Source organism: Rousettus aegyptiacus, unplaced genomic scaffold (assembly GCF_014176215.1).
Source record: "Rousettus aegyptiacus isolate mRouAeg1 unplaced genomic scaffold, mRouAeg1.p scaffold_m13_p_3, whole genome shotgun sequence".
Lineage (NCBI taxonomy): Eukaryota > Metazoa > Chordata > Mammalia > Chiroptera > Pteropodidae > Rousettus > Rousettus aegyptiacus.
The window spans coordinates 162,551,103-162,566,636 of NW_023416306.1; the positions used below are offsets into that span (position 1 = coordinate 162,551,103).

At 48.0% G+C, this 15,534-nt stretch overlaps 1 protein-coding gene across 6 annotated transcripts in view; it reads right to left on the bottom strand.

Annotated features, from left to right (window-relative positions):
• Positions 1-1,586: 1,586 nt before the first annotated feature.
• The window catches only part of KCNK10 (potassium two pore domain channel subfamily K member 10), a 112,615-nt gene continuing 98,667 nt past the window's right edge, over positions 1,587-15,534 (bottom strand). For 5 of the 6 annotated variants that reach the window (XM_016123807.2, XM_016123810.2, XM_016123808.2 and 2 more), the window contains exons 5-7: positions 13,127-13,313; positions 8,712-8,854; positions 5,559-6,842 (exon numbers count right to left, since the gene is read on the bottom strand). In XM_016123807.2, coding sequence (XP_015979293.1) covers positions 6,222-6,842; positions 8,712-8,854; positions 13,127-13,313 — 951 coding nt within the window. In that variant the 3' untranslated portion in view covers positions 5,559-6,221. Of the gene's footprint in view, positions 6,843-8,711; positions 8,855-13,126; positions 13,314-15,534 lie in introns of all 6 variants that reach the window. The other variant, XM_016123809.2, reaches the window with a different exon arrangement.

A 15,534-nucleotide genomic window follows, 5' to 3' on the forward strand; every position in this document is an offset into this window, starting at 1 on the left:
GCATGATCTAGTGAAAGAAACTCAGATTTGGGGCTGATTAACTTGGGTTAGAAGTTTCGTATTGTCGCTGAGCCTCAAGGTCTTCATCTACAAAATGAGTAAACCCAAACTTGTTTCACCCGGGAGACTAAATGAAATGTTTGTAAACTGCCTTGAACGGCACCTGGTACATAATAGGAGCTCAAAAAATGGTAGGCATTTTTATTTTGTCTCTGCTGCTGACCATTACAAGCCCCTGGCTGGCGGGGACACACAGGCCAGGGCAAAACTGAATGCAGCTCGAAATGTGGGCACTGAGGAATTGTTCACTTTATACGGCCAGACTTGTCACAATGTCCAAATTTAGTGTTTCGCCTCGGTAATGTGACATTATGCCGTACAACCCCCGGCGTCACACGATCAAGATGAGATGTAACCGGGGAGGCGGAAGTAAACGTGCAGCGACACTGGGCCTTCTGCGGTGCTTTCCTTGGGTTGCAGGAGGCCCCTCCGCCTACAGGGTCTTGAGCTCCCCCCGGCTCTGCCCTGACGGACGCACGTGAGGGCCTAGCCAGGCAAGAAGCCTGTCCGCAGAGGACCTGCCGTCCCGAGCACAGGTTCCAACCCAGCCACTAGAAATCAAAACCCGAGCCCACAAAAGAAAGGAAAACAGGAGAGACGTTGGATTGGATCTTCCAGAAGGTCTTTGTTGCAATTTTCTCCATCATTGAAAAAAAAAAAAAAATTACATCATCAAATAAAGACAATAGCAGCACAGCTTATTGAAATGTCACAAGCAAATTTGCTTTAGTTCTCTTCCTAAGAACATTAGGAAATTCCCTCCTCCCCCCGCCACCCCTCGTTATTTTTTTTTTTTGTAAAATGCCTTCTTTTTATTTTTTATTTTTTTAAGCACCATGAAATCCTACAGAAAGAAACACAGGTGAAACACCTCCAGTCATGGGTTCATCGTCATCGCTGTCACTGGGTCCCCTGCCTGTGACTCTGGGACAGGGAAAGAGGCCTGAGGCTGGCACATGGGTCAGTTTGTGTATCTCTTCTAGGCACCACCGCCCCTTCTCCCTTTAAGCGCGGCGCCTCGATGGCAAAGGAGCGGTTTTCCAATCATCCTCTGCAGCGCGCGTCTGCTGTGTCGTTGGAGTGGCAGTCCTCTCGGGGAATTTTTTTTTTTTTTTTTTTTAATGCACAGGGAACTATTTGAGACTTTTCATTTAAGAACTGAGAACAGAAAGTAGATTCTAAATCTCTTAGGCACCTGTGAAAATGATCATCACGTTCAGTCAAGTCAGAGACGCCTCTTCTTTCTCCCCAATGCCGCCGCGCTGAGGGACCGCCGTGGGAGGACTGAGGTTCGCATGGGTTGTGGGCAAGTTGGTGCAGTTCGATGCGGCCGGTTTTTTGCGCAAGGGCAGAGTACAGGTCTTTATTACCGCCAGGTAACTGGCAAGCTATTCCAAAGTTTCCCTACGCATCCACAACGCCAAATTAAAGTGGCCTTTGTTTCAGAGGGTCGCCATTTTTATTTTCGAAGACCACTGCTAAGCAGTTCTTACATGACATCACCGAGAGCTCCCTCTGATCACACATCTCTACACACAGTTGCATCGTAACAGTGAGGAAGACTAAGCCCCACTTGAAACATCAGTGGGATGCCAAAACCAGAGACATAAACATAAAATGCAGTAGTGGCTTTTTTCCTTTTTTTCTTTTTTCTCTTTTTTCAAGAAAGTCTCTGCAGGCTTCTTTGTTCTCCTACAGTTCAGAAACCATGGTGCACATTGGATGGTCACCATTCTTACCTAATCCAGTGAGTAAAAACCTGCCCTTCCCAAATTCTGGCCATATGCTCACTAATTCTCAAAACCAAGCACACAAACAGATGAGCAGGCTTGATTCAGCCAGGAAATGACATGATCTCAGAGGAAGGCAAGGGGGTGGTTTGTAAATGTCTAGAACGACTACAACAGTCAATGTGGACTGGTCCCCATAGAACCCAAAGCAGCCATTTCTCGTTTCTCGTGTGTGTGTGTGTGTGTGTGTGTGTGTGTGTCTGAGTGTGTGTCTGAGATGTCCGTGGTATACAAAGTCATGAAGTAATCAAAGGGAACCTTTACTACAAATAGCAACAGCTTAAAATTCTTTAAATAATCTTAACGCCATGCAAAACATGCCCACATAGCATGAGCCTTCTGGGTGACAATGTGCTGTGAGAGAGGACAGAATGAGCCTGCACGGGACATGGTCCTAATGTGGATGGCAGGCTCTCGAACACATCTATCTGGTCTCCACCAATGACCCAGAAAACAAGTCCCAAAGAGTAAGACACTAAGCTCTCATCTTACGCTAAAATGAGTGGGCTCATTAGTTAATATTCACAAATCCAGCTAATAATGTTCTTAATGGGCTTAATTAAGTCCTAGACAGGAGACATTTGGTCAGAGAACCTCAGTACTAAGAGGGCCCTTGACAATGATCTGTGCTCAAGTCCTTTGATGTGCTGACGGGGTAACAGAGACATGGGCAAGGGAACAGAGGCGCCCACGACCACAGGGCGGGGCCAGTGGAGCACTGGCCAATAGTCCCGTCCCCTTAGGCCAGGGACAAGCCTAACCACACCACATTAACGCCCGCGCCCCGAAGCGATAAATCCCCAGAGTCGCCGTGGAGTTAAGACTGGGCATTAAGCTGGAGTCTCTCCAAAGTGTCCCTTGGCTCTCACTGGTAAAGCTCCAGCTCTGTTTTGGAAGGAAAACTCAGGACCTAATTGCCAGGTGAAGCAAAAGACACTGCCCGCCGAAGGTACTGAACACGTGCCGTTCCCACGCGCGAAACCAGCTTCTCCAGGTTTGTGGCAGGGCGCGGGGTGCGGTCGGAAGAGCAGGGCTGCGCCGAGGGGCATTTGGCATTTGCAGCAGCTCTGCTTCAGCCCCGTGTTTCCCACGTGCTGTGGGGCCCCATCGCACAAAAGTAACAATCGAGCAACTTCAAAACCACCGTCCTCCCCGCAAGTCTTCGCTCGTACACGTGGAGTCCCACCTCTTGTTCCGTCCCAGCTTCTCCTCCGGAGAGGACCTCACAGGGTGTCAAACACTTTGCCCACATGTTAACAGATCCGTCTCCATAAAGGGAGGGCTCTTCTTCCATTTTATCGAGCAGGGCCTTGACCCCAGCCGTCCTCGGGGAGTGGGTTAGGTTAGAGATTTCCCCACTCTTCGGTTGAGGGCTGTGTTCAATCCCTGCACATTGCTGTGATTTAACTCATTTGGAAAAGCAGCTACGGACACACCCACACCTGTCCCATTCGGCAGAGCGTCTGGCTTAATGCTCTGAACTGTTTCATTCCCGCTGTGTGCGGGGTTCCTGCAAGCTAAGCGAGTAAAGTGCAAAAGAGTGCTTTCGAAGGGCATTTTTCACAAGCCAGACAGGCTGCCACACACAGCACGCCCCGGAAGCGAAACCCAGACTAAAATAATGTGCGGTTAAGTGTCCACACGGCCCACGCTTCGGGCCACGTTTGCACTAAGACCTTGTACTCTTCTCGGCCGTAGAGATCTGTCTTCTCCCCACCTCCGCATGCTGCATCCAGACACACATTGCACACGAACACACACACGCTCGCGCTCGCATACACAAGGGCACGTGACACCGACTCTGTAGCCGAGTCGAAAGCAGACTTTGGTCAGACAGGTTTTGAACGCCAGCTCTACCACTTCCCCACTGCGTGCCGTTGGGTAAGTGACTTACTCAGCGTCCCTGAGCCTCCGCGTCATCCTCTGGATAAGGGGTTTGCACATGCTTCCCGCAGGGCGATGCTGTGAGGTTCGGCGAGCTAATGCCCATAAAGTGCCTAACCAAGTGCCTGGCCCACGGAGCCGCCGGATAAATGACAGGGAAGCCTCTTGGCCAGATTTGGCTGTAAGGGTCTAGAGTTTTAATGCACTGCTGTAAAGAAGGTACTAAGTAATAGTGTGTGGAAAAGCAAATGAATGAGATCCATGGACAGTGTAATCAGGACGCTTTTAACTTGAGAGAATAAGAGAGAAAGTCCCACTTGCCTACCAATTTCTTAAAACACCTCTTTAGGCTGGAACGATGCCCACAGCAGAGCCACTGCCTACACCTGCACAAACATCGTTTCTCAAGCGTCCGTTTATGACCATGTGGACACAGGATGTCCCCAGTGAGCCACAGCTCCAGCCCCATGGAGGCATTAGCCCAAACATATCTTGGACAAGCAGGACAGGCCTCATCGAAGTTGATTTTTATTTGGCTACTTCCCCAAAGCAATGCCAGAGCTTTAGTTAGAGCCTAAATTTTTTTTTTTTTTGGGGGGGGGGTATGGAACAAGGGTGCTAGTAGTGCTCGAGGCAAGGAAGAGCTGTTCATTTGGGGGAAATGGGCAGGTTGAGGTTTGCCACGGAACCAGTGGTCAAGAACGTGGTGGGTATAATTTTCCCTGGAAGTCAGAAAGCCTTAGACGGGTTTCCGGAAGTCCCCTCTAGACCTGCGATCTTTTGATAAATCTACTTCTGTGTTAGCCATGTGAAACCCCAAAAGGTGGCACTAAGCCTCGGAGGCCCATAACCAGCAAGGTCCCGGTGTTGCTGGGTTCAAATGCCTAACTTTGTGGCCCAAATAGCTAACTCCGAACCAGTACAAGGGCCAGCCAATTATGGAAAAGGCCGAGGCACACACGGGCTGATGGGCCTCGCACATATTTTTTCCTTTCTGGTAAGAATCCATTTTGAATCTTACTCTCAAAACTTATGACTAGCCATCTCCCCCGCCCTTTCCTTCACTGATGTTTTAACCTCATGGAACAATCATAATTATCACGTGTTGGTTATTGTTTACCTTGAAACAATTACATTGGTGTTCCAACTGGCGTCCTAAGAGCAGGTGTGAGGTAAAGAAACAAGTGAGGAAGAGGAGTTCTTTCAAAATAAAGGAATGCCCAAACATGAAAGTCAAATATTTTAAGTATTATTTCTTAAATGGCATTAATGGCACTTAAGCTGCAAGCAATTAAAACAACTTAATCTTCTTATACAAGGGTTGGTTGAGGGATTAATTTTCCTTTTGTTTGGAGGGAGCAAGATTGGATCTCATAACTATGTGTACCCTAAGACACCCAAAGGGACAAAAAGCCCTGAGATGGAATGATGCCATGGTCCTCCTTGGTATGTCTCAGACATGCAGGATGTCTATTTTTGTAAAAATTTAAGATCAGCTAGACAGAACAGCAAGCCACTGGCATCATGCAAGGCAGTAGTTTTGGTATATTTCCCCCTCTTTTCAAAACAAGTCATAACTGAAGTTCCACTAGAAAAGTGAACGTGAACATTTCAAAACCAGTTTATTTTCGCCATCACACCCATTGAGGAAAATGCATGATTTTTTTGCCTGTAACCATGCAGTGGCGAAGGTCGAGTTTTCACCAATGCTTGCCAGTTCGTTTGGACTACCTACCCCTGTGAGAGAGACAAAATTCAGTAGGCTTTTGTCATTGCTTAAGGTGATATCCACAGTGTGATGTTTGTGATCATTCTGTTTGTTTGTTTTGTAATGAGGAAAGCGATTGCACCTTTTAATACGTGTGCTCTGACCTGCTTCCAACGAACTCCAGGTGCTCTCCGGTCCCACGGACATTCATTTGGAGCTGAGAAAGATTAGCTACGCGCTGAATGGTTTTGTATCAAAATTCAAGCTGGGAGCAACATGCCAGAATGTCGACTCTAACCCCAGTGACAGGTACCAGCTCACCCCCAATCCGGTCCCCTTTCTGTATGTGCATATATCACTCACGGTAGGTTCAGGAAACAAGACTCCATTTAAAAGACACACCTGTCCCTCTCAGAAGGCTGGTCTGAGGAATAGCTGCCCATTGCCATGTGCCATGCCAGGGCAGTGCAGCACGGGGTTGCGGCGTCGCCACCGAAGCGCCCTTGACATGTGTGGCCACGGCCACCGGCATGCGCGGACGCTCCCTGGGTGTCCTGCGGTCGCTCTCGGAAGCGAAGTCCTCGTTCTTTGATTCCTTTTGGCAGAGCCGCTTTCTCAGTTGTTTATGGCACAGTGAAATATATTCTTCGATGCTATGTAATTTCAGACTAACGAGAAGTCTGTTTAAGGCACGTGTCTCGGGGTGAATATAAAAACAAACAAACAAACAAACAAACAAAAAACCACAACGCTTCATCAAGTCGGATGTCCCGTAACTTTTAGTTTCTGTCTTCAAGTAGCACGTGGTTCTCGTGTTCCCTGTCTTTGGTGTCCGTGGGGACCACCCCGTTCTCCACCGCGGCCTGCTGCCGGATGCAGTCAGTCAACATGGCAGTGCTGGAGTGGTCCGAGTTATACATCTTTTCCGTTTCGTCCTCTTTCTTCTCTTCGTCCAGCGAGTAATTCCGGAAAGTCTTGTAGATTTTCTGAACGTCCTCGGGCAAGGTCTTTTTGAGGTCTTTGTTTTTCCTCTTGGTGAGCTTGGAGGTGGACCCGAACTTGTTGATGATGTTGTCCTCCGAGGCCCCCTGCCCGTGCTTGTTCAGCTGCTCCGACCCCTTCAGGCGCAGGTTGTTGGGCCGGTTATTGATGCTCTCCTGGGACGAGGCCTTGAAGCGGCCCGTGTCGAGGGCGGCGAAGACGGAGCGCTTCTCGGGGGAGAGCATGTCCAGCGAGTGGGCCCGCTGGTCCAGGCCCAGGCGCCGGCGCTCCATGCTGCGGATGGTGGCCGCCCGCTGCAGCTTGTCGTGGATCTCCACGCTGAGCCGCCGCCGCGTCTCCCGGAACTCGGCGGTCACGTTGGCCTTCCACTCGGCCGCGTGGGCCTTGATCTCACCCACCTGGCCGGGAGAAGAGTAACGACACGCTGAGCAGCTCCTCTCTGCCCCGGGTGCCCCACCCCCACGCCACCCCCAGCCCCCGCAGCCTTTGGGGGTCCCAATGGGGAGCTTGGGGGAGGGGTGAAATGCCGCTTCTGCCCCAGTCCCTCTCGCTGCCTAAATACCCATCTCAAATTGGCTCGTGACTGATGAGTCTCAGGGGGACCCGCATGCTGCTGGAGAGCCCGACGGAAGCTTGAGACTTGGAGAAGGTGACTGAGTGAGAGGCGGATGGCATCCTGGGGGAGGGATCGACACCCCGAGTTGCACAGGCCTGGGTCCCACTTATGCATCCATGCCTTTTTTAATTGTAGAACCCCATTCCTCCAACACAGCTGGGGTCATCACGTCTAGCTGACAGTTTTTAGTGTCATGCGAGATAAAGACATGCACCTAGCTCAAGCCTGGGACAAAGCGGATGCTCAGTAGGTCTTTTGTCCTCCCCTGTGCCTCTATCTGGGTAGAGTGACCACTCTGTCCCAGTTGTAAAAGGGAAATTCTGTGTCCTAGGGACCCCCTCGGTCCTGGGCAAACCAGGACTGCCAGCCTCCCTGCACCTGGGCCATGCTGTGGCCACGTGTTATCAGGCTTTCTCTGGCTTAAGAAGACCCTCAGGGCGCCTGGTAACCAAACTTCCCTGGTCAGGGTGCATGAAGGGGGCGTGTTCCGCCGAAGCCCACAGAACACATTTCCTTAGAGTAAAGATCTGCATGAGGACCAGAACCAAACTTCTGGGCTCTTTCAGCTGGGCAAATAGCATGAGCCCCATGCTTTCCCATACAGATAAGGGTGACTCAGATTGCTGCACTGAGGAAAGTCACCATTTGTGCTGATTCTCTGTCGTTACAGCTGATTTTCAGCAGGTACTGCAGTTAGCTGCCTGGGGAATCAGACCGGATGGAGACTGCACTGCCGGTGTTTCTGTAAGCCAGGAAGATTAACACTGCGCCCAGCAACGATACGGAAAATCTCTCCGTTTGGCAGCTTTCTCCCAGGGCTTGTTACATAGAATGACCCTATTCTGGGAAGCGAACAGCTGGCCTTAAAGAGGCCGTCTCTCTTTTTACTTCTTCGGTTTTTTTCTCCTTTTTTTTCTTTACCCCTTCCCTTGCCTCCTCCTTGTTTCTGTCCCTCTCAGAAGAACTACGTGAACTCTTCTTTTTAACTCACAAAACCTGCCTCTCCTTCCTGTGCTTTCTTTTTCTCGCCTCTGTGTATGTTTCTGTGCACGCTGACACGTGAGGGGAAAGGCTGTGTCCCCCCGGCCACAGGGACATACTTATTCCTGGAGATCAGACAACCAGGAGGGGATGCGGGTGGAAGGCAACCCTTGAGTTCACCTCCCCACGGCTGACCACTGTTCGATGACTTCGGTCTCATACAGAACGCCATTCGACTGCACTTCCATATAGACCACGAGACATTGTGTATCATAAAAAGCTTTCTCAAGCTTTTTATGAATTTTTTAAGCCTCCCTCACATATTTGCTGGCAAAGGGCACCGGCACACCTCCTTCGACATAGTCTACCTCTGCTTACTATTTCTTTTTCCTTTTCACTTTTAAAAATTAGTTGTTTACTAGTCTTTCCAGGATCCATGGGCTGATAAGTAAGTCACCAGATTTTCTCACCTGACAAAAAAAAAAAGGACCCCCCCCCAATCACTGCTATTTTATTTAACTTGGCTTTCGGGTAATGATTGAAAACGAGGAAACCTTTTGAGCCCTCCACTTGGTAAGAAATGCTCTTGCCGACAGAACGGAGACAGGCAATGCTTGACACGAGCTCGTCCGCTCTCAGGAACATTCACAGAATCTGGAAGTGGTCCTACCTCTTCTTTTGTCTTTTTGGACAGAACCCGTAGCCAGTCTCCGATCATACTGAGGACAGCCGCAAAGTAGGCAAGGCCAACAAGGATCCAAAACCACACTAGGGGCTTATACCACTCCCGGTAATTGATGCCAGCGTTGCCCCCTGAAAACAACCAGAGATTACTTCAGCCAGGATCGAGCAAATAACGTCACAAAGCAAACACGTCACGGTCCGGGCCGCGGAGACGCCACCATCCCATCACCATGTAACACGCAAACGTTAGGCCTGATGGATACGCAATGACAGGTGCGTGCTGTCCCTAAAAGAACCTGACTTGCAGCTTAACTTCCTTCGATTCTTGACCACACTAACTGTCCTGCTCATAACAAAAATATGTCAGTGGACAACCTGATCCACCCATTCTCGGCCTGAGCTTAACAATGAATGACTTGAGCTAGAGGATGACAGATTAGACCCAGTTGTCGATTTTTTCTTAAACTCCTTTAAATTCAATAAAAATGCCATTAAGTATTCCCAAATGGTTTGGAATTCATGGAACTGCCTCCTTCCTAAGTGCACGATGCATTCGCCAAGAGCCCGAGTGGATTTATGGAAGTAAAATTAGACTTAATGGCATTCCTGAGACTTTGATCCAAGCAAGAGTGATTTAACGCTGAGGGATGGTGTGTACATGATGCTAATCCAAAGGGCCAATTAAACTGAGTAATTAGAATCACCATGCTAGGATTAAAAGGGATGCTCCAGGCCAGCTAGTCCAAGCCCTTGATTTTATAAATAGGGATTATAGGAAAAATCCATCAGACCAAATTGGCCAGTTGCCTGATTGCATTGACTGGCTGTTCTGTTGAAAGGACCAGTCATTTATTCCAAATAATTAGCCCACTTATTCTAGCCCTCGTACGGGCACTGCCAAAGGAAGCCATGCAACACAGGTTCTAAGCCCGGCCCCGTCTTCTAAAGAAGTGAGACAGCTCCAGGAAGTGATTGATGTCAGCCTTGATCTCACTCCGAGAGAGACATGTTGTCCAGTGAACCAGGCCGGTGACTATTCCTAAGACAACCAACATTAGCAATGTATTGGTAATTATGCCATTTTGTGATGAGTGATGGCTAGGCCTTCCCACTCTAACTTCCCCGAGCACCACGGAACCCACACTGAGCTCCTGTGGTATCAGGAATATCTCCCAAAGGCAGCTGGGCAGGCTCCATGGCCTGTGGTCTTTGGCTCTTCTCAATGCGACTGAACCCACTTTTCAGTGCACCCCCATGAGGTCTCAATGGCTACCGCCATTTATTTTTTAATAAAGAAAAAAGGATGCATCTTTATTTTTTTTTCATTGTAATACATGCCTTTTTTAAAAATTTTATTACATGTATTGGGGTGACACTGGTTAATACAATTATATAGGTTTCAAGAATATGATTCTATAACACATCATCTACGTATTGCATTGCATGTTCACCACTCAAAGTCGAACCTCCTTCGACCCCCTTTACCCTTCCTCACCCTCCCTCTGGTAACCACCACACTGCAGTCTGTGTTTATGAGTTTTTGCTTGTCTTGTTTGTTTGTTTGTTGCTTTCGGTTTTATATACCACATATGAGGGAAATCATTTGGTTCTTGACTTTTTCCATCTGACTTACCTTTAAAATAGAATTCCAAACATTGCTAAGGGCTCTGTGGCAACCCCCGCCACCCGCCCGCCCTGTGGTTTCAGCTGCCTTTGGTATTTCCTTTCAGGCAACTCTCCCCAACAGCTCGCTCTAGGATATACTATCGGAATTTCTGCAACTTAGTTTTTGATGTTTCTTTCCTTTCTGCCTTAGACCAGAGAATTCTGCAGCTTTCTCCTTAAGACTGAGAGCAAATATTTACCTTAGCCAGTCACCGCCACCCAACAAAGACTGTCACTAGGGTGCGCTAGTAAACAGCGGGATAACCACCTTTCTGCATCCTCCTGTATCGGCTGCTTGACCCCTGAATTTGGGACTCTGCCTGTGTCCCCACTCAGGGCTGTGCAATGCTATAATGCTGCTCGGCTGCTCCCAAAGTGAGTCAGCTACAGCATAAACCGGCACTTAATCTTTCATGGTGATCAATGTCCCGATTATATTTCTAGCAGAGTTGACATTATGTTAAATCACAGCAACCATCAACTCTTGTTAATATACCTTGCGAAAGGATCGGGCATCCTGCCCTATCACTCTCGGAGTATTACCAGAAAGGTCGTGACACGCTTCCACCCTTTGAAGGTATGCACTCGTCACACTGGTCTGTGTAAGCTCTGGAAACTGGAGCTTGGAAGAGCCTGGCCTAACTGGAGTCGGCGCTGCGAATTATAAGAGACCCCCTGTCTATGGCGACCTCAGGACAAAGGAAATACAGGTCAGTCACCAGTGTGGAAAGGGAATGAAAATAGTGCCATGTCTGTGACCGCGGAGGTCATGCCCTTACTGGATAAGAAAAGAGAAGGTCGAGTGCTAGTAAGTCCTAAGTGCTCACAGTCCATGATGGCTAATAAGAATAAATAAAAATTATAAACAATTTTGTGCAAAATTTCCTGGAGTAACATTGGTTAATAAAATTATGCAGATTTCAAATGTACAATTCCATTACATACCATATATATGTACATATATATAGTATCACATGCTCACCACTCAATATAAACAATTTTTTACTCTCATGTTCCCAGGGCTCTGCTATTTGTGACCCCAGATTGACAGACTGACAGATTGAATTGAGTGAAATTACGGGGCAGGGGTCGTCGCCAGTGTCCTCTAACAAAGTCCGACAGGCAGCCCCGGGTTAGCACAGAGCTCTCTGAAACACAGCCCAGTGAGAATTATGCTTTGGGGGAACTTGAAGACGTTTGTGAGATAGAGTTAAACTCCAGCTGCTATTACAGCCTTAACTGGAGCATCAACTGAGTTTTCCCACAGACCAGCTCCAGATGATGCCAAGGAATTAACTGAATAATTGTTCCTGTTACTTTTCTCGGTTTCTCTGAGGCTCTTCTCCAGAGCTTCAGGCTTCTAATCAGATGGCATCAGGGAGGAGCTGCACAATGGCTGAGCACTGTGCATAGAAAAGACTGGTGGGGTCCCAGGGCCCGGGCTTTACGCAGATAATTTTTAATCACTTTGGCTTTGCAATTCTTAGTCCTTGTCAATATAAAGGAAGAAAAATAAAAACTGCCATTTCTACGAAGTAGATATCAGTCTTGATCTGCCCAGTTGGAAGAGCTACGAAACCGCTCCTCCACCCTTCATCACAGAATTAACGCGGAGGCATCCATGCCTGTTGATGAGCCTCCTCCATTCCCTCCAGAACGTCCCGCTTTCCAGATTCCTGGGGACCAGATCTGTCCTCCTTACGAACACTGTACTCCATAGAGAAACCAAAGCACAGCCAGGACCATGTGCCGAATGAAGGTCAGTCAGTCTGGGAGCTCAGCCCGGAAATGTCCAGGCTGCTACCTGACCAGGAACTGGTCAAGGACATGCATACACGCGTGCACACGCACGCGCACGCACACACACACACACACACACGTAGACATGGACACATCCCACTCGAACATTCTGAACTTATGATGGATGTATTTAATCAATGTGTTCACTTCTTAGAATAGAAAAGGGTCAAATGTTTGACCACCTAGAAGTGACCCCTTAGGAAAGAGAAGGGTGGGCTCCTTCTATTCCTGCCTTCCTTCCATGCTCTGGGAAAATGTACATAAAGGAAGCCAGATCTCATTTCGTTTTCAACTCCCTGCCTGAGAGGAAAGTGAAGATGGTATTCTTTTCCTCCCATAAACCCCGCTCATTGGCATTTATTTTCACAAGGAAGCTATTGCTCCTATATACATTCATGCGGAATCCATTACTCTATACTCTCCCATGGGGCAGTTCTCAGCTCCTGGTAGTTGACTGAGTCTTAAGTCTTACATCTGGGCATGCCCAGGACAACTTTTTCAGGGACGATGGCCCTTACCTCAGTGGCATCAGGAAGCTTGACCTGCAGGTCATTGCAGGCTAAGCTCTGTGCTAATCTCTCCAGAGTTTCATATCTGTCACTTGCTAATAGTAGCCTTTATCAATTGATTCAAAGAGGCTTAATACAATTCAGAGGTCCAAAATTCAATGAGAAATTCATTTTACTTATGCATAATTCATAGGATGATAAGGGCGCCAAGCCTCCTGGGGAGGAAGAGGCTGCCTCCCTTTCCTCTCATGGTAGAAGCCCACTGCTGTTTACATCACAGAGACCACACGCTCAAATGAGCCTGTGCACAACGGTAGGGATACTGAGCTTTTTCCATTTGCTTCTCTCACGACACCTATTTTTATGCCAGCAGGACATTTCCCCCGCCCACTAGGGCCCTGGCGACCAGGATGCCCAGGGTGCTTACCTGCCACAAAGTCACCAAAGCCCACTGTGGTGAGAGTGACCACTACAAAGTAAATGGACTCCAAGGCCGTCCACCCCTCAATGTATTTGAAAATGACGGCGGGGATTGTCACAAACACAATGCAGCCGGCCAAGATGAACAGGATAGTTGAGATAACCCGGATCTTGGTTTGACTCACTTGCTTTTTCTAGGAACAGCAAAAGAGAAAGATAGGCAAGTCAGCTTTACCATCCCCGATTCAGCAGACAGAGGTACAGAAGAAAATGAAACCTGTCAATGCCTTTTAACCTCTCTTAGGCCATGGGCGGCTTTGTGAGAATCTGACGAAAGCTGTGGACCCTCGCCTAAAAATAAATGCGTGCACAGACGTTTTCAGGTACCGTAGGTGGTTCTCAGATCCTAGGAAGCAAAATGTGGACCCAGGTTAAGAAACCCCACTTAGCTCACACCTTAAATGTCCTTTGCCCAGTTCCATGATCGCAGCCCACGTGCCGGTTCTAACTTCCTCACTAGTGCACACATAATGACTTCCCGATGCACTCGCTGCCATTTTTCATGTGGTATTATCGACGGTCCATTAAGAGGACCTTGGTTTGGAGTTTTTTCCCTCAGTGGTGGTGATGGATATCCACCTAGCTTCCCTTGAGTCAGAGAGAACATACTGGGGAAAAAAATGGCTGACTTGAGACAGGCCAGAATGTTTGGATGAGAAGAAAAAACATCGCCACCCCCATCCACATTTATGACAGATGCTAGGCAAGTATTTGTGCGCTTCTTCACCCTTCTTTCTCCTACTGAGGTTGGACAGTTAGAACATACTTTTCTTGTAAACACCACAGGCTTGAGCTGGTCCTGTGGTCATCATGTTTGCTGGTTGTCTTACTTGCAAGGGACAAGACAGAAGTTCACATTTGAATGAACGGGTCGCTGCCTCGAATGGGTAGGAGGAGCTTCAGCTCACGCCAGCTTCTGAAGCAGTCAGTAGTGGAGAGGCGAAAATGCATTTTGAGTGGGAATTACACGGATTTTGCGGCAAAGGAGTCGTGCCAATAGAGGCCGGAGGTGAGCTGCAAGCACCACTGGTATTCCCCTTGAATGTACCCGAGGCAACCTTGGCATTGCCTCAAAGCTAAATAATCCTTGACGTCTTCTCAAACTTTCCAGAATTGGCAGTGGAGATTGTCATCAGGGGACTCTAGTTCCATAACCTCACTCAAACCATACATTATTGTCAACATAGCTTTAACACCAGAGTGAATGGACCCTTCTACACGTTATCGATTTTCTGCAAAAATACACCACACTGAGGGCAATCGACATAGGAGATCCTTATCACATGATCTATTTTCTAGTGGTTGCCTTCTGGTGAATTAGAAGGCAGAGAATCTAAGAGTGCAGAGAGACCTTTGCATTCATAAACCTCATTTCATAGACGCAAAAACAGAGGCTAAAGGGACTTGAATAAAATGATGCTGCTAATTAGGAGCAGAGCCGAGATTAGAATTCCAATGTGATTAACTCCGGTCCAGCGAGTAATGATGGAAACAACATTTCAGGTTAGTCAATGACTCCCAGCTTTGACAACGTCGCCAGAGTCCTCCCATATCCTCCATGAAGAACAGCCCGGCCTGTTTCCCTTCTGGGAAGAAAGTCTGAGAATAAAAAATCATCACTGGGCGATCTCTCCAGGAATTCCTAAGCTTCCATCATAGCAGCAACACCTGGGCCAGGTTTCCCAGGATTGTCAAGAGAGATTCTCCCAAGATCAAGCACTTGGCTCAACCATGGGAAAGCTACTCAAGGAAATGACCAGGTCTCAGAGACAGGACAGTTGATCATGGTTCTGTTTTCCTTCCTTCCATCCCCTTCCTCCTCCCTGATCTGTGGGGACAAACATCTGTGCTGCCTCTTCAAGCTCCAAGAGACAAGGGAGCTGAAAAGGAGAGAAAGGGGGAGAAAGGCTGCTCTCCGTAACCACTCAGCCCCGCCCGCCTGGGGTCCTGAGTCCCAGCCACATTCAGTACGGCAAAATGAACAAGGCGATTGAACAAATAAGAATAGTTAGAGTGGAGAACATTGATTTGCACTCATCTAACCCAGCACTGTTTACCCTCCAGGTTCCTGGATCAATATATTCCCTAAACATTCATAGGAAAAGCTAAAGAAATACAATCCTTCTCTATAAAAAGAAGCCATGTGCTCTAACTCCCAAGAGGGCACTCAGTATATAAAGTGGGAACAGGAAAAAATGATCAGATCCATGCTTATATAGTCCTCTCCCCATATCTCATAAAAGCCATGTAAAAAAAAAAAAGTAATTTATTGATATTTTTGAAACTGCACATGAAAATCAAATTTTTCCCACAAGAGTATCATGTCAAGATAAATTGTCTGAGAACCACAGGGAA